The sequence below is a fragment of the Podarcis pityusensis genome, assembly GCF_964106645.2.
Source record: "Podarcis pityusensis genome assembly, chromosome: 2".
In the NCBI taxonomy this organism is placed as follows: Eukaryota; Metazoa; Chordata; class Lepidosauria; order Squamata; family Lacertidae; genus Podarcis; species Podarcis pityusensis.
Window position 1 is genome coordinate 101,780,654 of NC_138029.1, and position 22,797 is coordinate 101,803,450.

The window sequence follows — 22,797 nt, forward strand, 5'->3', positions numbered from 1 at the left end:
ACGTTCATTGTTTTGATGTGCTTTTAAACGGCATTTGGCTCTCAAAGTCCAGGCATCTGCCACAGCACTCATCTTTGTGTTGTGAGCAGGTAGTCTTTTGCCCAGGCCATCACCTTAACCATAGCTGCTTTGTTGTGGTTTTTCTTTATCGTTAATCGTTCATGTTGATTGGTGTGTAGCGGGCTTGAAGCAGGAATTCATTTGATTCCAGTTTACTTAGCCGTGTTGACTGGAACTAGTAGTGCAAAAATTAGTATTAGGGGTAAAGTGAGCGAGCAAGTGAGGGAAAACCCCTTGCCAGGAGTTGCGTTAACATGTGAGAGGGCTGTGGGGAGTAAGCTTGCCAGCTCTGCTGTCCACCACTCGTTCTGATGGCCTGCCACGAGTTGGAAGCCGAAATCCTGGAGCAGGGATCTGCATAAGGAAAGCCCTGCAGGATCAGACCACAGGCCCATCTAGTCTAGCTTCCTGTTCTTACAGGAAGCTCACATGCTGGAGATGAGGGCAACAATATTTCTCCCCACTTGGGATTCCACCGCCCTCAACAGCAGAGGAGGCTCCTCGTGTTAGAATCCTGATTTTTCCAGTGTGGGGACCTTCCACAAGTACATGGGGCTCCCCACTTCAGTCAACGCTCCTTCAGTTCATGGGGGAGGTAGGTGGAATAGTAGTGGGGGTGGAGTTAACACTCACCCCTCCCGTGGAGCATCCACCCCATGTTAATTTAATACAGTGGTACCTCAGGTTACATATGCTTCAGGTTACATACACTTCAGGTTACAGACTCTGCTAACCCAGAAATAGTACCTCGGGTTAAGAACTTTGCTTCAGGATGAGAACAGAAATTGTGCTCCGGCGGCGTGGCGGCAGCCCCCATTAGCTAAAGTGGTGCTTCAGGTTAAGAACAGTTTCAGGTTAAGAACGGACCTCCAGAACGAATTAAGTTCTTAACCTGACGTACTACTGTACAGGAAAATTATGGCTGAAGAGAACTAGAGAAAGCATGAGAGGTGTCTTAATGGCAATCAGTAGGGCTGGGCGATATGTCAATACAGTCATACCTCGGGTTGAAATAGCTTTGGGATAAGTATTTTCAGGTTGCGCGTTGCGGCGACCCGGAAGTAACGGAGTGTGTTACTTCTGGGTTTCGCCACATGCGCAGACGGTCAAAATGATGTCGCGCATGCGCAGAAGCAACAAATCGTGACGTGCGGACATAGGTTGCGTTTGCTTCTGGATGCGAACAGGGCTTCGGAATGGATCCCATTCGCATCCAGATGTACCACTGTAAATAGTCCAAAACCGGTCCATATTGTGATATCAGTCTCATAATTTTTGATCTGGCAATATATCATGAATCATGGTATGTGTGCTATGTAAAAATCACAATGTGGGGAAAACCATGAAGCCAGCCATTGACTCTGCATAGCTCCATCCTTATTTCAGACATCGTGATACAGTGGTGCCCCGCAAGACGAATGCCTCGCAAGACGGAAAACCCGCTAGACGAAAGGGTTTTCCGTTTTTGAGTTGCTTCGCAGGACGAATTTCCCTATGGGCTTGCTTCGCAAGACGAAAATGTCTTGCGAGTCTTGAGATTTTTTTTTCGCTTTCCCCCCCCTTTATCTAATCCGCTAAGCCTTTAATAGCCTTTAATAGCCTTTTAGCAGCTAATCCGCTAAGCCTTTAAGCCTTTAATAGCCGCTAAACCGCTAATAGCGCTAATCCGTTAAGCCGCTAATAGGGTTGCTTCGCAAGACGAAAAAACCGCTAGACGAAGACTCTCGCGGAACGGATTAATTTCGTCTTGCGAGGCACCACTGTATATCGATGTATTACAATGTTGAAAACCAGATGTCGCCCAGCCAGGGATGGATTTAGGTTTGATGAGGCCCTAAGCTACTCAAGGTAATGGGGCCCTTTATATGTCCAGCTGTCCTTTGTCAACAAAAAATTGTTGCTGTTTTTTGTGTTGAATATATGCTATATGGACCATGCAAGCAGTCCATGCAGAATGTAGGCACCCTATATATAGAAATGAGCAAACCAGTGATATTTTAGGGAGCAGGCTAGCAGGCAGGGCCCATTACTTACATCATAAGTAAGTATACCTGAGGGAGTGTCTCCACCCCCATCGTTCAGCCCGGACACTGAGATCCAACGCTGAGGGCCTTCTGGCGGTTCTCTCGCTGCAAGAAGTGAGGTTACAGGGAACCAGACAGAGGGTCTTCTCAGTAGTGGCACCCACCCTGTGGAACACCCTCCCTTCAGATGTGGAGGAAATAAGCAGCTATCCTATGTTTAGAAGACATTTGAAGGCAGCCCTGTTTAGGGAAGTTTTTAATATTTAATGCTGTACTGTTTTTAACACTTGATTGGGAACCGCCCAGAGTGGCTGGGGAGACTCAGCCAGATGGGCGGGGTATAAATAAATTATTATTATTATTATTATTAGTAGAGCCTACACAACACAAAACACTTGCTGTATGTGGGTTTTGTTTTATTTGTTTTTTTATCTTATATTTTGGAAATGTACATCCAGGTTTTTTTCCCCCCTTTAAATTTTTACTGGGGCCCCAATTAGCAACACTCACCTAGAGGTGTAAGAAGGGCTGACTTTTCAAGAGAACGGTACCTCTGACAAGGCTTTTTATTGTTTGTTCTTCCAAAGGTTGCTGCTGGACTATGCCCCTCTGGTTTCTCTCTTCCAGCTGTCTCTGCTCCCTTCTTGGAGATCAGATGCTGGAGACTCAGAACAGTTGGAAGGAACCATGGGATCTGGCACATTTGATCAGCAACCCTTGGGAGAGTGGATCAGCAGAGCATGGATTCCACTGAATAAAAGGTAGTTGGAGGGACCCTGAAAAAAAAAACTTGTTTGGGGATCCTCCTGTTAATCTCCCTCCATTCATTCACCGATCCAGTGGTCCACACATCTGGGGAGGATAATGAGGGCCATCTTCTAACTAGCCTCACATTGCTTGGCTTTCTTTAGTAACCCCAAGGAAGACTCAACCAGTGTCAAGAAGGACACTGACAAACTGGAACGTGTTCAGAGGAGGGCAACCAAAATGGTCAAAGGCCTGGAAACGATGCCTTATGAGGAACGGCTAAGGGAGCTGGGTATGTTTAGCCTGGAGAAGAGGAGGTTAAGGGGTGATATGATAGCCATGTTCAAATATATAAAAGGATGTCACATAGAGGAGGGAGATAGGTTGTTTTCTGCTGCTCCAGAGAAGCGGACACGGAGCAATGGATCCAAACTACAAGAAAGAGATTCCACCTAAACATTAGGAAGAACTTCCTGACAGTAAGAGCTGTTTGACAGTGGAATTTGCTGCCAAGGAGTGTGGTGGAGTCTCCTTCTTTGGAGGTCTTTAAGCAGAGGCTTGACAACCATATGTCAGGAGTGCTCTGATGGTGTTTCCTGCTTGGCAGGGGGTTGGACTCGATGGCCCTTGTGGTCTCTTCCAACTCTATGATTCTATGATTCAACCATTTTGTTCGTTACTTGATTGAAGATTCAGTAGGACAAGGTTCAGATCCATAGCTCAGTGGTAGTGCATCTGTTTTGCATGTGGATCTCCAGAGAGAATGCCTGAATCCATGGAGTGCAGGCAGTGCTGAGCTAGGACAGTGGTCTGTCCTATGTTCTTACGTTCCCTCTTCTCCAGAAGATAGATGCCTGCATTGCCATTCATCATGTCCTATGATCATTGCAGTGTATCTTCTTGTGCTGGTGTCAACCGCCTTGAAGATGTATGGGAGGCAGTGTGCTCCTTTGCTTATACTCCCCTGCTCTGACCTTTCTATTTGGAGAGAGTGGCTTGCCATCAAAAGGGGAGTGGGGGGCTGGCGGGGGCTATTGTCAGCTTCATCATTGCAACTTGGCTCGCCCCGGTCCTTTTGTGCGGGCCGACTCCATCAGTCACAGTTGCCAGCCAACCAGAGAGAAAAGAAATAATCTCATGGAGTCTTTGAAGCTCAGCTGTGTTCCAGTGCGACGCTTGGGTTAGCTTTTACAGCATTACTGGAGCAAACAGTTGCATAAACGCCACAACTTTTGCAGCAAGTGGCTCAAGGATAAAAACGGCAAAACTTGCGGAGAGATCTGCAAGCCGCATTCTTAATAGCTAAGCTCTGTGAGACAGGGAAGAGCTTAGCGTAGCTTAACTGGAAATGAGGGTTTCTGAGTACCAGTATCCAGTAAATATTTCTTAAACACGATGATTATTTAGATGGCGTACAAGAACGGGGACCTCGCAAGGGAAATTAGTCTTTGTTTGGAACACCACCTGCACTCAAGAAGTTATTTCTCTTTGCCTCTTCTTCCAAGGTGCTGTGAAACACCACGTCCTGGTGAATTTCCCATGACTCACACAAAATCACTGATCACATTCCCAATCCTCCCCACTGAACTCCCTCCCCCCCTTCCTTCCTCTCCTCTCATGCATGGCTTAACAGGCCATTTCCTGATTCCTTCCAACACGTGTCTCAGTGGAACACTTCATCCATCCCTCCTCCCCAGTGTTGTCAGAGTCCCAGGTACGCCACACAGCAAGCCTGGGAGGGGGCTGGGCAATAGGGACATAGAGGGAATGAGCAGGAGACATCGCAGAACTTCTGATCTCCTGCTGCATTGGGAGATCTAAAGGCATGTATATGTTCTCTGGCTTTCAACCCAGCAACCCTGGTTTGGGAGAAAGCTTACATGCAAAAGAGCTGGCCAAACATTGAAATGAATGGTTAAAGTCACTTGTGTGAGATCTCCATTTGTGCATCACAGTGATTGTGGAGCTTGAGATTGGGCTAAGGGGTCAAGGTCCAGAGAAGTCAATAGCGTACATGCCAGATATAGGAAGCTTTTCTTTACCAGAGTCAGGCCGTTGGCTCAGTACTGTCTATAACACTGACTGGCCAACCAGCTCCCTGTTGTTTCATAGGGAGCTGCCTTAGACTAAGTTGAACACATTGGCCTTCCAAGCTCAGCAGTAGCTCTCCAGGGTTTTAGACAGGAGTGCTTCCCAGCCTGGGGGGACCTGGTATTCAACCGAGGGCGCCCTAACGTTGAGCTATAGCCTCATCCTGAAAGGTGTGCTTTCCTAGCTTGTCCTCAAAATGCCAGAGATTGAATATGAGGCCTTGTGGATTCTCTGCCACTGAACCACGACTCTTGTCACATTTTAAAATTTTTTGTGGTGTTCAGCTTCAGCAGGTCTTGCTGAAATGTTAAGCAGTTTCCCCTCCCCCACTTCCATGCACCTTCAACCTTGACCAAAAAGGATAGGCTATTTAAACGGGATTGTGATGCAGAAGGGTCAAGACAGCAGCACCAGTCTGCAGGGTTTTGTGTCGCTTAGCGCTCCTCTAATCAGAGGTAACTTCGAGTGCTTTCTCTGCTGGCGTGTGCCAGCATCCCTGTTGAGTTGGCCTTTCAGATCCCAGCTTCAAATAACATTTGATCTAAACATTTCCAGTTATTGTGGGGAGGGGATGTGGGCAGGGAAGCGAAGGAAGAAGGAGGGACTGGGAACTTAAAAATAATCTTTAATAAAGAAAGGAAGCACTGCAGAACCTGGGAGCCTCGTCTTTCCTGTGAGCCACGGAGGAGGGTGGGCTTGAGAACGAGGCGGAGAGGAGGAAAAAAAAGAGATTGGCTCGATAGTTCAGATGCTTGTGGGAGAGGAGGAGGTGGAGAATAGTTTCAAGGGCAGGAGGTGTGACCCTTCGGAGCGGAAAAGGTCATAAAATGCTACCGAGTCATGCTGTTGTAAAATGCCGGATGCTCGTTTCATAACACTCTCATCGTTCCTGGTTAAGAGTTCTGCACGTATTTTCTTACAATGTGTCTCAACTATTCCATGCTGGGAAAGCGACATCACTCATATTTTCTGCATGCAGAGGATCCCTGGCACTGCCAGGTAGGGCTGTGGAGGAACCCTGCCTCATATCCTGGGGAGCCACTGCCAGTCAGCATAGACTAGATGGCCTGATGGCCTGAGGCAGCATCCACTGTTCCTAGATTTTTATACTACTGGTGGTTCCCCCCCTCCAAATATACCTAGAGGAAATACATTATGGCCTGATGCACCCTTGCCTTTCTAGTTCCTGGTGGATGATACCTGTTGTCATTATGGTCCAACTGTTTTCCAGAATGGCAGGATGCCCTAAAATCTAGCATATACTGTCCAAATTTGGACCACGTAATCTGAGTTTGATAAGCCAAGATGTGCACTAGCTTCACGTACAGCTTCTTTACAGCTCCCTTTCCACATACAAGCCGCAGTTAATTATAGTTTCCTGTTACATCTGAACCAGGTCAATGGCTTCCAAACAAGGTAAGATGTTGTCATATGAAATTGGTTTTCTGATCCTTGATAGTTGTATCCAGTTGGCATTCCTTCACTGGCAGAAAGCTTTTGCCACCAGTAGAGGATTCCACCAGCGGAACGGAAAGGGAGGTGATATTTGGCAATAGCCCGATTGCACCTTGCAGCTCCCTGCAACCCCTACCATATTTCTTCGGTGGCTCCCCCCAAACCTCTGGAGCATATTTGGGGGGCGTTCAAAGGGAAGGGGGATTCTTGGCTCCTCCCCATTCCACTGACGGAAGCCAAAGAGCCTTACCAGTTGCTGGAAACCACAGGAAGGGAGAGTGCTGTTGTGCCTGAATCATGCTTGCTGTTTTCCCACAGGCAACTGTTCATCCACTGTGAGAACAGGATAATGGACCAGATGCTCTTCTTAACAATCTTCTGTTCTTCTGTTACATGCCCAAAGTTGATAGGCATTGCAATTCAAATGGTGTGTGTGAGCCATGTCTTGTGATTGATTATGCAGGGTGGGGCTTACCCCCCCCACCCCAATATTTTATTCAGGTTGGCAGCCCTGAGTATATACATTTGTATTCTGCTGCATAACATAAAGTTTTCTGGGTTGCTTACAATAAATAATTAAAACAACAACAGCAATGAACTACAGCAAGTCCACATCTTAGGCACATTTAACTTGTGTGCCTTCAGCTTTATGCGCTTGGCAAAGAATAAAAATAACAATAAGAAATGAGGGCAGGGTGCCAGGAAAAATGACTTGGGCAATCCCAACCACCATTGAACCCGATGGGTTTTCACTATGCACGATTTTGGCTTTAGGTGCAAACCCCAGAATGTAACCCTCACGTAAGTTGCAGCTTACTGTACAAAGTGAAAAAGATCAAACAATTAAAAGGGGGGGGGGGCAATCCCACATAAATAACAACAATACAGAACTTGCCACACACCCAAAATTAAAAACAGATTTGCTATGTTTACGATATAGCAACACTGAAGAGTTAGAATTCAGAATAAAACCCAGGCAAAGTTGAAATGAAATGAAGTAACGTACTGGATCTAAGCAGCAAAGGCTGCTTAATATGTCACCTTAATAGTCACTGAACGTTAATAATGATAGAGTTTGGCTAAGCTCAGAAGGGGTCATATCCCCACTATAAGTGCTCCATCACAGACAAGGTCCTCCCTGATGCTGCCACCAACCAAACTTTCAAAGGTTGTGACACAACCAAGAAGGCCTTATAAACTTTGTAACATTCATACAAGGCAATTAGAGAAAAAAGAGCTCCTTCAGGGTTGTTTTTGTAAAAAGAACAGAGGCCCACATTACCTAAAGTATTTAAAAGAACTGAGTGAACAAAAAGCTCTTCACTTGATGCCAGTAGGGTCACAAATATGGCTCCAGGAGAGCTTCTCAGGAAGGCTATTTTATAACTGAGGTGCCACCACTGAAAAGTCCCTGTCCCTGGTGGTTACCCGCCTCACTTCAGCCGTAGAGGGCATCCAAAGAGGATTTTAAGGTTCAGGTACTCCAAGGGCCTGTCTGTAGAGAGGTTTGGGGAAAATAAGCTGGACTAGTGGGTGACTAGGTGGTGCAGGATCAGTATGCTACAAACAGTATTTAAATTTGTTGTGGAAGTGCTGAGGAGGGAACCCACGAGCCACTGAGTACAGTTACACCCCCGCTTACTTCTGAGGTAACTTTAGTGGTAGGTATTCCCCTTTCTCAGGGGTTTATATAGTACAGGCATAGGCAAACTTGGCCCTCCAGATGTTTTGGGACCGCAATTCCCATCATCCCTGACTACTAGTCCTGTTAGCTAGGGATCATGGGAGTTGTGGTCCAAAAACATCTGGAGGGGCAGAGTTTGCCTATGCCTGCACTAGTACAAGAGGAGGGTCATAGGTCAGTAGAGTGCTACACATCCTTTGTATGTATGATTCTCCATGTTGAAGCCCCAGATATCTGTAGTCAGTAATACTGGGCTTGCATGTGAGATACAAGACACAGAAAGTCCTGCTCAGCTCCTGATTACAAAACCTGTGGCTGGTGTTCAGAAACTTGTAGATTGCGAATGAGTCAGCCAGTGTCAAGGGGGGGAAAGTGTCAGGGAAAACCAGCCTTAGGAACCATTCTGTGCCGGCCTTGCTTACCAAATGAAGTGCAGAATACCTATGGAATACTTTCATATGTGATTGTTGTCACGTTTGCAAGTAGCTTGCAATCTCAGGCTGCTTCTCTGTCTTGATCGATTGATTTTATTTTCCAATTTTGCATGCTCTCTTCCTTTTTTTTTATTGCATTCAGAGGCTGTATTTTTAATTAGCTGTTTCTGGTATTTCCTTCTCAATGTCATGAATGGTTTTAAAGTCTTGTTTTCTTATCAGTTGACCTTTCCTTGGGCTTACTCGGTTTCCTTCCTGGCCTCACCTTAACGATTTCCAACCACCCCCACCCCCCCAAAAGAAATGTAATCCAAGTTGCCCTCATCGTGCAGCCACACCACTTCCCCCTTGACCTTTGTTTGGGATTGCGGCGGGGTCTGCCTCTGGCTGCAGCAACTGATAAGGGTGGATTTCTCATATGTCAAAATGGGAAATGAAAGCAGTTGTCTGGGGCCAACTTTTCCTCCTTTTTTCCAAGTGGAATGTGAGGCGCCTTGCACTTCTTGTGCCTTTTAAAGCAGCTGTGGTGAGGGCAGGGATTGCAACAGATTAGATCTGAGGTCAATTTCAATCCTGATGTGTCATAGTTCCACAAAGGCTTGACCGCTCCAGCGACCTAACGCTGCACATTTCGTTTGTGGCTAGGAAAGGTGACCAGAGACCTCGCCTCCTTGAGACCTCGCCAGACCAACCCCTCTGTAAAGGGGTTGTAATCAAAGAAGGAAAGGACTTCCGCCGATTCTCACCGTGGTGGCAAGAAGCTGAAATGGTTCTCAGCACAGTGCCAGCCTCTGGGAGAATATATAGGATCTGACGCCAAAGTCTTTCTACCCCTCTCAGCAATGGCTGATAAGGTGAAAAGTAAGGGCTTAGTCTGAGATCCTTTATCTCTTCTGCACTTCCATGAACCCTCTTCACTGAGGCTTAACTGCATGGAGAAATAGCTGGCAGATTTCAGGATATGTGTGTGTTGGACGTGGTTTGCAATTCAAATGGCATTTGACTGAAAGAAGCAAGAATCGGGGGAGGTGGGGCGGTAAAGATGTAACCACCTAAGTGATATTTTGTTTAGTCACCTCTCTTTTTCATAATTTTTTTATTTGATTTTAAACAATGTAAACAAATTACAAACAACAATTTAGAGTCCAAATATTGAGATTACAGTGGTACCTCAGGTTACATACGCTTCAGGTTACATACGCTTCAGGTTACAGACTCCGCTAACCCAGAAATAGTACCTCGGGTTAAGAACTTTGCTTCAGGATGAGAACAGAAATCGTGCTCTGGCGGTGCGGCAGCTAAAGTGGTGCTTCAGGTTAAGACCAGTTTCAGGTTAAGAACGGACCTCTGGAACAAATTAAGTACTTAACCCGAGGTACCACTGTACTCTGATTCTCCTGACTTCCCTCCATCCCTTCCATGGGTCCTAATGATAATATTTACAACTGCATATCAATATTTATCCAAATTTTTATCCTTATAACTTATCCATCCTTTCTGTTACTTTACAAGTGTGATTAAAATCCTGCCGATGTTTTAGCTTGCTTGCAGTGGTCTCATAAGTAAATCATAAGCTTTTCCCATTCTTTTTTAAAGTTTTTGTCTTCTTGATTTCTGAGCTTCCCAGTTAATTTTGCCATTTTGGCATAGCCTATCAGCTTGGTTTGCCATTCTTCTCTAGTCGGGGTTGTTTCTTCCTTCCATCTCTGGGCTAGTAGCATCTGTGCGGCTGTTGTCGCGTCCATGAATTTTCTGGTCCACTGTTTAGTCACCGCTCTCTTTCCTCCCCCAATATAAACTTGGATGCAGTGGGGCGGGAAAAGTAGGCTGTATTCAGAGACCCCTCTAATTCCTGGATCCATCAAGAGTTACAATCTAATCAAGGCTTCCGATTCTTGGAATAGGCAGGCTAGCCTGCTGTTGAGGTGTAAGGGGAACCAAGGAAGGGGTTCTGTGGGAGACGGCAAATGGGTGGGGCCTTTCCCTCAACTCGCAGATATTCAGAAGGGCAAAAGAGTTTGGAGTGGAGAGTTTATAGTGGTGTGACCTAGAAGCTAAGCAGCAGCCGCAGAGAAAGAGAGAGAGAGCGCGAGCCGTGCCAGATTTCTGCTTGAATCCAAGGAGAAACAAGACCCTTTTGGGGTGTTCATGCTGTGAACCCCTCCATCGTAGGTTCACGATCTATATAAGTGTAAATAAACCATATATCCTAAAGACACCGCAGTCTTCGCTGTGCCTCGTTCCAAAAGGAAGCACGAACTCCAGGGTAAAGGCCTGGAACCCCTGGAATCTCGCACTGCTCGGAGATGGGGTGGCGTGCAACACAAACTCTACCGCTTAGTGTCTTTGAACGCATCCCCATAGAAAGGATTTGGTTGTAAATGCTCGAAATAAAGAAATAAAAGCGAGAGGCGTGCTTGAGTGGAATCCTTCGAAAAGGACGGGGGGTGGCGGGGAGCGCTGGCATATTTCTTTCCAGCCTTGCCTTCGTGAAAAGCTATCAGTTTCAGAGTCCACTTTGAGAAAGCATCAACCTGAGTTGGCTGCCTTTGTTGGCTGTGTGCACTTGACTGGGCATAGAAATGGAACTCTTCGTAAAAGCCCCCCATGAAGTCAAGGTTGAAACACATTAGCAGAATATGAGGAGCTTGGGTTACTGCAACTCGTACTAGGTAGCTGGGGGCAAATTTTTTCTCTTTTTTTAAATGCCAGTGGCAATAGAGCTTTGGTTTCCACTATCTCCAGCCATAGCAGCTTTCATTAGTTTTAATCAAAGGGGCTTTTGAAATCATGGAAACTTATTTATAATGGGTGCATTTAGAGATAAGCTGAACTGAAAAGACACCTTTGTTGTTATGGGTGATCTAGGACTAGTTCCACCTAGCCAGGATTTTCAGAGTTGTGTGCCATGGTGCTGTCACCTCCTATAGTGCCCTTGAGTGACAGGAAGCGGGAAAATGCACTTCTTCCCTGATAAATCCATTTTGTGGCCTTCTGGCTTATACTGGTGCTGCATCCTCACCTGGAGGGAATAGCTACACCTTGACATGATCTGAAGCATTGAGTTAGGCTACAGCCTTGACACTTCCTGTAGAGCGCCCAGATTAGGAAGAAATTCGACATTTGAAGGCGAACCTTCCTAATTTGCCTTTTCCAGTGCAGTGGTACCTCAGGTTACAGACGCTCCAGGTTACAGACTCCGCTAACCGAAAAATAGTACCTCGGGTTAAGAACTTTGCTTCAGGATGAGAACAGAAATCATGCTCCGGCGGCGCGGTGGCAACGGGAGGCCCCATTAGCTAAAGTGGTGCTTCAGGTTAAAAACAGTTTTAGGTTAAGAACGGACCTCCAGAACGAATTAAGTTCTTAACCCGAGGTACCACTGTACAGTAACACACATTGGAATACAGCTGTCCTTCAGAATTCGTACTTATCCAGATTTTGCGGTGCAGTTCTCCAGCCAAATATTGTTTACAAAACTGCAGATACTGGTGTGCCTATAAATGTGTATATTTGTGGAACGTACAAAAATGCATTATGTTAGGGGAAACTGCATATTAAAAAATTATTTATTTATTTTATTGAATTTATATACTGCCCTATACCTGGGGGTTTCAGGGCGGTTCACAGAATAAAATCAGGATATAAAACCACAAAAATACCTAATGAAAATAAAAACAGCAACCAATACCCCCCCCCAAAAAGCCACATTTTAAAAGGGCATAGGATATAAATCGCACCAACCAAATGCCTGGTTAAAGAGAAATGCTTTTGCCTCGTGCCTTAAGGTGTATAATCAAGGTGCCAGGCGAATTTCCCTGGGGAGAGAATTTCACAGATGGGGCAGAGAAGGCCCGTTCTCGCGTTGCTACCTTCCAGAACTCCCGAGGAGGAGGCACAGAAAGGAGGGCCTCAGAAGATAATCTCAGGGTCCGGGTAGGTTCATATGGAAAGAGGCGGTCCTTGAGGTATTGTGGTTTTGAGCTGTTTAAAAATGTGTATAGTTGGAATAATTCACGGGAAAATACTGATAGGTTTTCGTGAGAACATCCTTTCCCATGGAAATTGAGCCCTCAAAACCCTGAAAAGGTTGACCACACCTGCTCTCATGCATCTTCTTCTCTTGCCTGCTGTTGCCGTCCAGACTCAGGTAGATAGAGGAAGGTAAATGTGAGGACCGTTGAGGAAAGGGTCGGAAGGTTCACAATACCCTGGGGCAGTTTTAACCCTTATGTCCTCAAATTGGGTGATGAAGCTGCAACTAGCCTTTAGGATTTCCAGATTTTTACTGGACCTGCTGTTGTGCCATAGCAGTACTAACCAAATATTTTGTCTGTTTTTCCACTGTGCCTTTGACTCTTAATTTTTTGTATGCCACTTAGAGACCTTTTTCTTTGGTACAGTGGTACCTCAGGTTACATACGCTTCAGGTTACATATGCTTCAGGTTACAGACTCCGCTAACCCAGAAATAGTGCTTCAGGTTAAGAACTTTGCTTCAGGATGAGAACAGAAATCGTGCTACGGCGGCAGCAGGAGGCCCCATTAACTAAAGTGGTGCTTCAGGTTAAGAACAGTTTCAGGTTAAGAACGGACCTCTGGAATGAATTAAGTACTTAACTCGAGGTACCACTGTACTTCAGCTTCCCGTAAGAAACCTTCACTAAAGTGAAGCACCACTTTAGCTAATGGGGCCTCCTGCTGCTGCTGCACCGCTGCTGCACGATTTCCGTTCTCATTCTGAAGCAAAGTTCTTAACCCGAGGTACTATTTCTGGGTTATCGGAGTCTGTAACCTGAAGCGTATGTAACCTGAGGTACTACTGTACAGTGCTCTGTCAGAGGAATAGGTAACATTTCAAGTCTTGATTGCTGGGAACAATCTTGCCCAGGATGACTGCTTTCTTTCTTTCTTTCATGACTGCACAGCCTATTTGTAAAGCAGGGAGATGCCATTAGAGGAATAAGAGGAAGAGCATAGCAATTTTCAAGTAGCACCTGCCTACAGTCAGGCTTACACCAAGAGATGCATCTTTCAGTGCAGTGAACGTCTTGCAAAATCGACAAGGAGTGTGTTATGACAGGGTTCACCTAAGCGGGAGCGGGTGGTGCTGTGGTCTAAACCACTGAGCCTCTTGGACTTGCTGATCGGAAGGTCAGCGGTTTGAATTCGCACGACGGGGTGAGCTCCCGTTGCTCTGCCCCAGCTTCTGCCAGGGTAGCAGTTCAAAAGCACGCCAGTGCAAGTAGATAAATAGGTACCACTGTGGCGGGAAAGTAAATGGCGTTTCTGTGCGCTCTGGCTTCCGTCACAGTGTCCCATTGTGCTATAAGCGGTTTAGTCATGCTGGCCACATGACCCGGAAAGCTGTCTGTGGACAAACGCCAGCTCCCTTGGCCTGAAAGCGAGATGAGCGCCGCAACCCCGTAGTCGCCTTTGACTGGACTTAACCGTCCAGGGGTCTTTTACCTTTACCTCACCTACATGGTGCCCTCCAGAAGATGTTGGACTCCATCCAGCTCCCATCAGCCCCAGCCAGTGTGGTCAGGGACAGAGGGAGTTGGAGTGCACCGGTCAGAGAAATGCTGTGCTATGACAAGATACTTTCTACAGAGATACAAGATGCTTTCTACAGAGATGCAGACAAAGTTCTAATGGGCATCTGTTTGGGGCATCCATGCAGTATATACAGTAACAGCTTGCTGCGGCTTACTGAGAGAACAGGGCCGATGTGGCAGGGAGAGAGATGAGGCACAGAAACACTGCCACCCTCGCTGCACCAACATCCCCAATGCCCCCTTTTCTCCCTGATAGTAAGCACCAGCGATCCATTTGCTAGAAAGCCAGCACAGCTTCCCTGCTGGATAGCGAGGGTAAAATCCCCCTTTCCAGTTTAGGTTTGCCTCCATTGACAGCTCTAGAGAAGTGTAGCTCCGGGGGGCCACTAGGGGGCGCATTGGAAGATGGCCGACAATACCATCTCTCCGACCCACACGGGTAATTAAGAGGCTGTTATGGGAGTAGGCAGCCTCCCTTGTTGCCCCAAGGAAATGGGGAACACTGCCCTTGCCTGCTGTGCCCATAAATCACCCCCTAATTCGAAAGAAGGGGGTGAGGGCCCTAGGCAGAATGCCCCCGTGTGGACCTCGGCTCTCCTGGACGCTGTCTCTGATCGCGCACTAGTTGCAGCAATTTGGAATAATTAATTACAAAAGAAGCAAATGCACATATTTCAAGTGAAGAAGGGGAGTGAAGTCTGCTAATTTAAGTGACCTCTGCGAAAGAAGACGATGGGCTGGAGAAACAGGAATATTTTATGATGAAGATACACCAAAGGCGGGGTATGTTGACAACGGGGCTGAATGGGGGGGGGAACCTTTTTTACTTTCCTTCTATGTGATTTACAAGAACCCCTCCTCATTAGAACCGTCGGTTGAACTGACCCAAGCAGGATGATTAAGGTCTGTGTGGAGATAAACTTTAACCAAAAGTATGCTTTATGGAGACCGAGAAGCAATAAGAGCTTTTGGGAATGGCGCAGCAATTAATTCGGAGTCGCCATCTTGCCAAAGGATATATAGCCGGGAGGAAGAATGGACTTGTTTTCAGACTGCATTCCTAGTGAATCTCCTCAGAGGTTTTGAGAAAGGAGGCAGATTGGTGAAGATTAATGATGCTAAGACTGTTTTGATGTATGGAAGTGATGTTATATGGAAAACGTCTGGATATGGCTACTGGATTAAAAAAAAAAAAATCCACACAGGATTACAAACTGTTCTAACCAGCTTGCAGAGACTATCAGAGGTCACAAAGAGAAAGGAAAAATATATGAAAATAACAACAAGAGATGTGGAAAAATAATAAGAAAGGACTGGATAGTACTGTGAACACCATAAGGTTAGATTTGTGGACATTAAAACAGCAGTAAGAAGCAAGAAGTTGATTGGATCCCTTCGGAACTTGAAATATGGGTACCCCCAACAAAAATTTAAAATTCGGCTGTGTAATTTGGAATTTATGTAATTTGGTTTGATGTGATTGGTCGGTTAATAAAAAATTATTCTTAAAAAAAGAAGAAGAGAGAAGTGTAGCTCCGTGGCAGGAACCCCATGTTGCTGCCTTGCACCCTCGCTTATGACAGAATGTCTTGTATCGTGAGGTAAAATCTATTTTTTGCTGTAGTCATACATAGCACCAACCAACACTGTTTCGGATTGTGCCAATTGCTTAAAACAACAACAGCAGACAAACCTTTGTTTTTAGTTCATAACATGTGTATCTGCCTGAAGGTATATTGGTTAACATTTGATCAGCTCTGCGAAAGCCTGTGAAATAATTAACTTCCTAGTTACTGAAAGGCTGGCTGAGAGTAGCTATAGAAACTGACTCCCCGCCCCCTATTCTGTCATCAGCCTGAACTGGACTTGCGTCCATTGTCACATGTCCCATTAAATAGTGCAAAATGGTGTCTCTTCTGAAGGACACGTTATTGTGGAAACGAAGGGGATTAGAGTGACTCACCATAAGTGGTTGCCCTCTTTCAATTTCTCAGTTTAGCATAACAATGCTTGTGGACACAGCGATTATGCATCGTGTAGCGTTGCCATATTGCCTGGAGAGCCAAATTTTTGCCGGGATTCTAGGCCTGCCCCCTTGTGCCTGTTTGGGGCATTAGCTGCCTGACCTGGATTCACATTTTCTTTTGTTACAAAATATATTTATGTTTCAATGTTTTTTATGGAATTGTTATGTGTTTTGAGTATGTGTGCTTATATTTTTTGAAATCGGGTTTTATAATTGCAAATGACTTGGGCAGTTAAGCAGTATATAAATCTATTGTTGTTATGATTATCATTGTTATTGGAACATAAATAAATTTGTGATGTTATATATATATATATATATATATATATATATATATATATATGGAGAGAAAGTGCCTGAGATATAAGGGGACCTTACAGGCAATATTCTGCTCAATTGTTTAGTAAAGAAACAAGGCTGTGTCCTGCGTTCCACTGTTGTAACGAACAAGGAAATTCACTGCTAAGATTGACAGAAGGTCATTGGAACAATTGCACATAAGGAAAGTGACAAGATTTCTGTACTCTTCTCTCCGGTTACAGCTTTTGTGTGTGTGCTCAAGGTTTCTGCCTTTTGTTTGGTATGTAGGTATGAGTGTATAGAGTTCATCCTCCCTTTCTTCCAAACAAGGGCCTTACGAGTTAAGGTGCCCTGGAGCATATATAAATGATACTTTTTTCCTTTGTAAGGGAATGGCCCAGGGTATGGTGTGAAGGCACGTTAGACCACCACTTTGCTGAAGCTAAGCGGGCCGGGTCGGTGTGATTTTTGTCACAGCTCACGTCAGAGGGCAGAGTTTAAAGGTGCATGTCAAGATCACAAAAGAGGAGCGTAAACTTTAAGTTGTGCTTAGTTTGGGAAGTGCTTCCTATTTTAAATTCTAAAGTTTGCAAAATAATACTAGTATGAATCTTGATGCACGCTTCTGTATTTTTAATATCTGAATTTTTGAGAACTCCTCACAGGAAAGGCGCTCTAGCTCTTGTTAGATGTTGTGCCAACTTATGGGATTTCTTAATTCCATTATATGACTTTGCATGTATTCTTCTCTGTGGACCCAGTAGGGTGCTGAATATTTTCAGCCAGCATGATGTAAATTAAAGCAAATCTTCAAAACAAAAAGGGACTGAGATTCTAAAGATTAAGCCCTTGATCTAGAGCGACCTAGATACTCAAAGGCATAGGTGGAACGCTTGTGTGAGCATTTCAGTACCCGTGGAACGTCAATACTTTAGAAACGAGAAAAGAGAAAAAGCCCTGTATGCGTGGAAGCTCTGTGGCATGGAAGGAAATTCTGGCTTCAGGAAGAAACAATCGCAGTCTGAGAGAGAGTTTGCTCGATGAAACTGCTGGCAGGTTGCTGCCGGATGTTAGAAGGGAGAGGAAAATTCCTAGCCTTGGGTACTGGGAGGCAGCAGTGGAGGTGAAGATTCTTGCAGAAAATCCCCTTGTAAGTTCTCAACTGGATAGTTGCCTAGAGGCCCTCTAGATATTGTAGGAATACAGCCCCCATCAACCCTAAGCACTGGCTATGCTGGCTGGGGCTGATGAGAATTGTTGTCCAATGGCATATGGAGGGCCACAGGGTCCCCAACTGTTAGAGAGAAACTCCAGACAAAGGAGTCTGCAAGGAACCTCTAGACATCATTACATGGCCCTCAACTCCACAGGGCTCTTCTCTTAAAATAAATAGAAGAAATTGTGTGCAGGGAATTTAGTGTACCTGCAGCAGCACAACTGGGCACCTTCACCTGCCCCAGCTGCAACAAAACATGTCTCTCCCACATTGGTCCCTGGATCCACAGCAAGCCCTACAACCTTCCAACAATTTGACTTCCCCACCCAGAGGTGCATTCCTCCATTGACTCCCGAGACAGACAGATGCCAACAAGTAAGCACTGAATCCAGGGACTGGCCTTAATAACCAAACCAAAAACAATGTTTGCCAAGCCCATGCCCCTTCCTGGTTTGGCTGTGAAAGCCACTTCCGGAAATCTAGCACAACCCAGAAGACGTTTTGTGTTCATTTCCTTGCTAATGGTTTCCAGAAGAAAAAAAATGTTGGCAAACTTGGGGGGGGGGTGTTGTGTTGTGTTGCAGTTTACCTTTGTTTTGCATTTATCGTGCTGCCCCTGTTCATGTGATGAAATTCAGGGTGCTTTTCTGGCACACATTTCTTCCCTGCTGTTTAAAATTTAGCACGCCATGGCCGATATATGTCGCTCAAAAAGCCACGGTTCCATAACATAACAGGTAAGGTAAAGGGACCCCTGAATATTAGGTCCAGTCGTGACCGACTCTGGGGTTGCGGCGCTCATCTCGCTTTATTGGCCGAGGGAGCCGGCGTTTCTCCGCAGACAGCTTCTGGGTCATGTGGCCAGCATGACTAAGCCACGTCTGGCAAACCAGAGCAGTGCACAGAAACGCCATTTACCTTCCCGCCGGAGTGGTACCTATTTATCTACTTGCACTTTGATGTGCTTTCAAAGTGCTAGGTTGGCAGGAGCAGGGACCGAGCAACAGGAGCTCACCCCGTCACGGGGATTTGAACCGCCGACCTTCTGATTGGCAAGCCCTAGGCTCTGTGGTTTAACCCACAGCGCCACCCGCGTCCCTAACGTAACAGGTACTGCAGTGTAAAAGGAACATTAGAAACGTTGGCATTATAACTAGGAAAACTTAACCCATTATACCCCCACCTCTGAATGGAGCCATAGTGATCTGGGCTGCAGTCCTAGCCCTGGCTGTTGCCTGCCTGGCTGGACTTTAACAGAATGACAGTGCCACCTCTGCATCCGTAGCTCTGCCAGCTTGGACAGAACATGGGTGGGCAGGCAGATTGCTTTGCTAGTCTAGGGTTGGCATGGTAATCAAACCTGGATCTGCCCTGGCACCATTGCTCAGGATCAAAATGTCCTCCAAGCAAATTGGAAGAACATACTGATCGGACGGGCAGTTTTGTGGGGGTGGGTGGGAGAGAGACTGTGCTTGTGCTTTACATTAAAAGAAAAGGCTTTTGTGCAACAGCAAATGGAGTGAAGCATCGTGCATATTTTGGCCCTAGATGACAAGGAAGCCATCTTGCAAAGGGGCTTCATGTGTGGGTTTAGACGAGTATACCTGAAAGAGCGTCTCCACCCCTAACTGAGGTCCAGTGCCGAGGGCCTTCTGGCGAGAAGCGAAGTTACAGGGAACCAGGCAGAGGGCCTCCTCGGTAGTGGCGCCCGCCCTGTGGAATGCCCTCCCATCAGATGTCAAAGAGAAAAACAACTATCTGATGATTAGAAGACATCTGAAGGCTGCCCTGTTTAGGGAAATTTTTAATGTCTGGTGTTTTAATGTATTTTTAATATTTTGTTGGAATCTGCCCAGAGTGGCTGGGGAAACCCAGCCAGATGGGCAGGGTATGAATGAATGAATAAAAAATATTGGTCTCATTCAGGCATATTTTCAAGAATGTTTCTTGTCTTCCTGCCTTCTTTAAAACTGCAGGGCATGAAAAAAGCCACAGAAAGTTTAAGAGGCGGAGCAAGACAGGACAGTGGCCCACAGCGAGCATATTGTCCGACGTGGAGGCGTTGAAACGTGGCCTAGCCTCAGCGCAGTCTCCTGCATCCAGTAAAAACAAGACTAGCAGCGTGAGGAGGAAAAGCACGCGCCGAAGAACCAAGCGATTCCTCTCATACCCTCGATACGTGGAGGTCATGGTGGTGGCAGACAGTCGGATGGTTGCTTACCATGGAGCAAATCTACAGCACTACATTTTGACCTTAATGTCCATAGTAAGTATTAAAATCCCACTGTGGGGATTTTAAGTATGCCAGATCTGTGCAATTTAATGCTTGCCTGGGGAACAAGCTGTTGCAATGCACCTGCTCAGAGTTCCAGACAGTCCAGATGGAGACTTGGAGTGTTGTTGTTGTTTAGTCATTTAGTCATGTCCGACTCTTCGTGATCCCATGGACCAGAGCACGCCAGGCACTCCTCTCTTCCATTGCCTCCCGCTGTTTGGTCAAACTCATGCTGGTAGCTTCGAGAACACTATCCAACCATTTCGTCCTCTGTCGTCCCCTGCTCCTTGTGCCCTCAATCTTTCCCAACATCAGGGTCTTTTCCAGGGAGTCTTCTCTTCTCATGAGGTGGCCAAAGTATTGGAGCCTCAGCTTCAGGATCTGTCCTTCCAGTGAGCATTCAGGGCTGATTTCCTTCAGAATGGATAGGTTTGATCTTCTTGCAGTCCATGGGACTCTCAAGAGTCTCCTCCAGCACCATAATTCAAAAGCATCAATTCTTCAGCGATCGGCCTTCTTTATGGTCCAGCTCTCACTTCCATACATCACTACTGGGAAAACCATAGCTTTAACCTTTGTTGGAAAGGTGATGTCTCTGCTTTTTAAGATGCTGTCTCCCGGGCATTCCAGAGGGCACCTTCTTCCCGCTCCCCCCATGGCACTTGCACACAATGAACCCAAGTTTTTCGTTGCTGTGTTGTGGCAGAGATGAGGAACTTCCAACCTGGAGTCCAAAGATGTGACTCTTGGCTTTGTACAACAGGCCAGAGGTTTCTCTGCTAACATACACCTCTCCATCCTCCATCCAGGCAACAAGAGGAGTTATGGGGGTTGAAGGGCACATCCTAGCCAGGCAGAAGATATTGAGGAAAGTGTGGTGCTCATCAGGGCCCAGGAAGACCTCTAAGGGCCAGATAAGGAGACCCGCAGGGCTGCATTTGGCCTTTAGATCTGAGGTCTCCCACCCCTTCCTTGCTCTCAGAATCTGTCGCTAACAGAACGTACTTCCTGAGGTCAGGATTTAATTAGCTGTAGGCCAACAGCTGTAGCTTCTTGCACTGCAGGTGTTTGTTTGTTTGTTTGTTTGTTTGTTTGTTTTTTAAAAAAGAGTCAATTATTTGCTTGCTTGTATAGTGTTAACATTAACTTTTCAAAATTTATCCTTTTTTATGCAGGTAGCTTCTATATATAAAGACCCAAGTATTGGAAATTTAATTAATATTGTTATCGTGAGATTAGAGGTCATACAAAATGAGCAGGTAATTACTCCTTCCCTCGTTCTTCTCTCTCACTCTCTTTCTCGCCTGGACATATTTCTAGGAATGTCTTATTCTTGATCATTTAAATGCTCTAAAACTGAGAAAAAACCATGATATGTCCTTCCCAAAAGCTCACTGAGATTTGTATTGCTGAAAGTTGGGTGTATGGGGCAGGCAGAGGCCCACAGATTTGTGTACATGGACCAGCAATGGCTTTCTAGAGTTCCGGACAGGAGTCTCTACTAGATGTTCTACCACTGAGCAATCACCCTTCCCTAACGATGTACTCCACACTTGTGTGATTGGGATAATTCTAGGAGATTTATCCATATTCTTGGGTGCGGGAGGGGGTTAACTCTTTGCCACTGCTGCAATCCCGGTCAGAATCGGGGCCTTGCCCCCACTATTTGCAATGGCAGAAACATTCCCACTTATCTATTACCAGCAGCCTTGTGTACAATGTAGCTCCTTGGTCACAGGAGCCATTGTGCGCAATTTGGTTAAGATCAGTGTGAGGTTTTGAAAGGTTCAGTTCAGCCATCTTGATTCAAAATGGCGTCCAACTGAATCCAAACATCTCCTCGCCGTCTGCAGGAGAGTGACAAAGAACCATCCGTGCCTTGTATGCTGAAAGGTGCTCTTCAAACAGCAGCACCACATGGAAGATCCTCAGCACTCCTCATGAGCTTGGAGCCAGGGAACTCCCTCCCCAACACAGCTCCTCTGCCTCTGTAGATCAGACTAAATGCCCCTGTATTCCAGCAACCTGTTCTCAGTGGCCAATAGGGATAATGAAATAGGGACAACAAATACTTTAAAGAAATATATATGTCAAAGATAGATGCTGCAAAATAACATGTATGCACGAGGGGTACCATTTCCTCAATTAATCACCTACCTGGAAGCACCCCCAATCAGTGCAAACAAATGCTTCCCTACTAAACAATCTGTTGCAGTTTTTTCCCATTTCATAGCAAAGCAGTTCCTGCTCAGGGTTCCATACAACCTAGACAGAGCTTTGTATTCTTGCTGAGGATTTCAGAAGGAACGTTTCCCCCCCTTTCTCACTGCACTTGCCGTGTTTTTTTGTTGTTATATTACTGAGCGAATGGGAATATCATGGGGAAAAGAGGGCTTTTTATTTAAATTTTACAGCACCCATCAGTCTCACAACAGTGTTAATGTGTTTTTGGAGGAGGGGAGAGTGGAAAAAACAACAACAACACCGCTACCTTATTGAAAGTCATTAGGAGTTTGAAAGTAATCCACAAGTAGGATGCCGGTGCTGAATGCTTTTGAACAGAGAGAGATGGTTTGCTGTTTTTCTGATGACTACGTTCAGTGTTCTTTCCTGCGGCCGTCCATCTCTGAGACATGTTATCAGGTAGAAAGGTGGCCCATAAAAGTGAAATAAAATGGTCAATAAATAAAAGGCACCGCAGATGGAGGGATGGGAATTGGGGAGGATAGGGAGTCCTAATCCTTCAACATGTTTGCTTGATACCTAGGATGGCCCTTCCATATCTTACAATGCTCAGACGACACTAAAAAACTTCTGTCAATGGCAGCAGACCCAGAACCACCCTAACGAAGATCATCCAGAAAAGCATGACACAGCTGTATTGGTGACAAGGTATGTCACGGGCAGATTAATTTATTTTTTGGCCTC

The 22,797-nt window shown here is 45.8% G+C and overlaps 1 protein-coding gene across 5 annotated transcripts in view; it reads left to right on the forward strand.

Annotated features, from left to right (window-relative positions):
• The window catches only part of ADAMTS9 (ADAM metallopeptidase with thrombospondin type 1 motif 9), a 140,967-nt gene that overhangs the window by 11,532 nt on the left and 106,638 nt on the right, over positions 1 to 22,797 (forward strand). For 4 of the 5 annotated variants that reach the window (XM_080995586.1, XM_080995584.1, XM_080995582.1 and 1 more), the window contains exons 4-6: positions 19,571 to 19,860; positions 21,045 to 21,128; positions 22,637 to 22,761. In XM_080995586.1, coding sequence (XP_080851712.1) covers positions 19,571 to 19,860; positions 21,045 to 21,128; positions 22,637 to 22,761 — 499 coding nt within the window. Of the gene's footprint in view, positions 1 to 17,809; positions 17,970 to 19,570; positions 19,861 to 21,044; positions 21,129 to 22,636; positions 22,762 to 22,797 lie in introns of those variants that run through there. The other variant, XM_080995585.1, reaches the window with a different exon arrangement.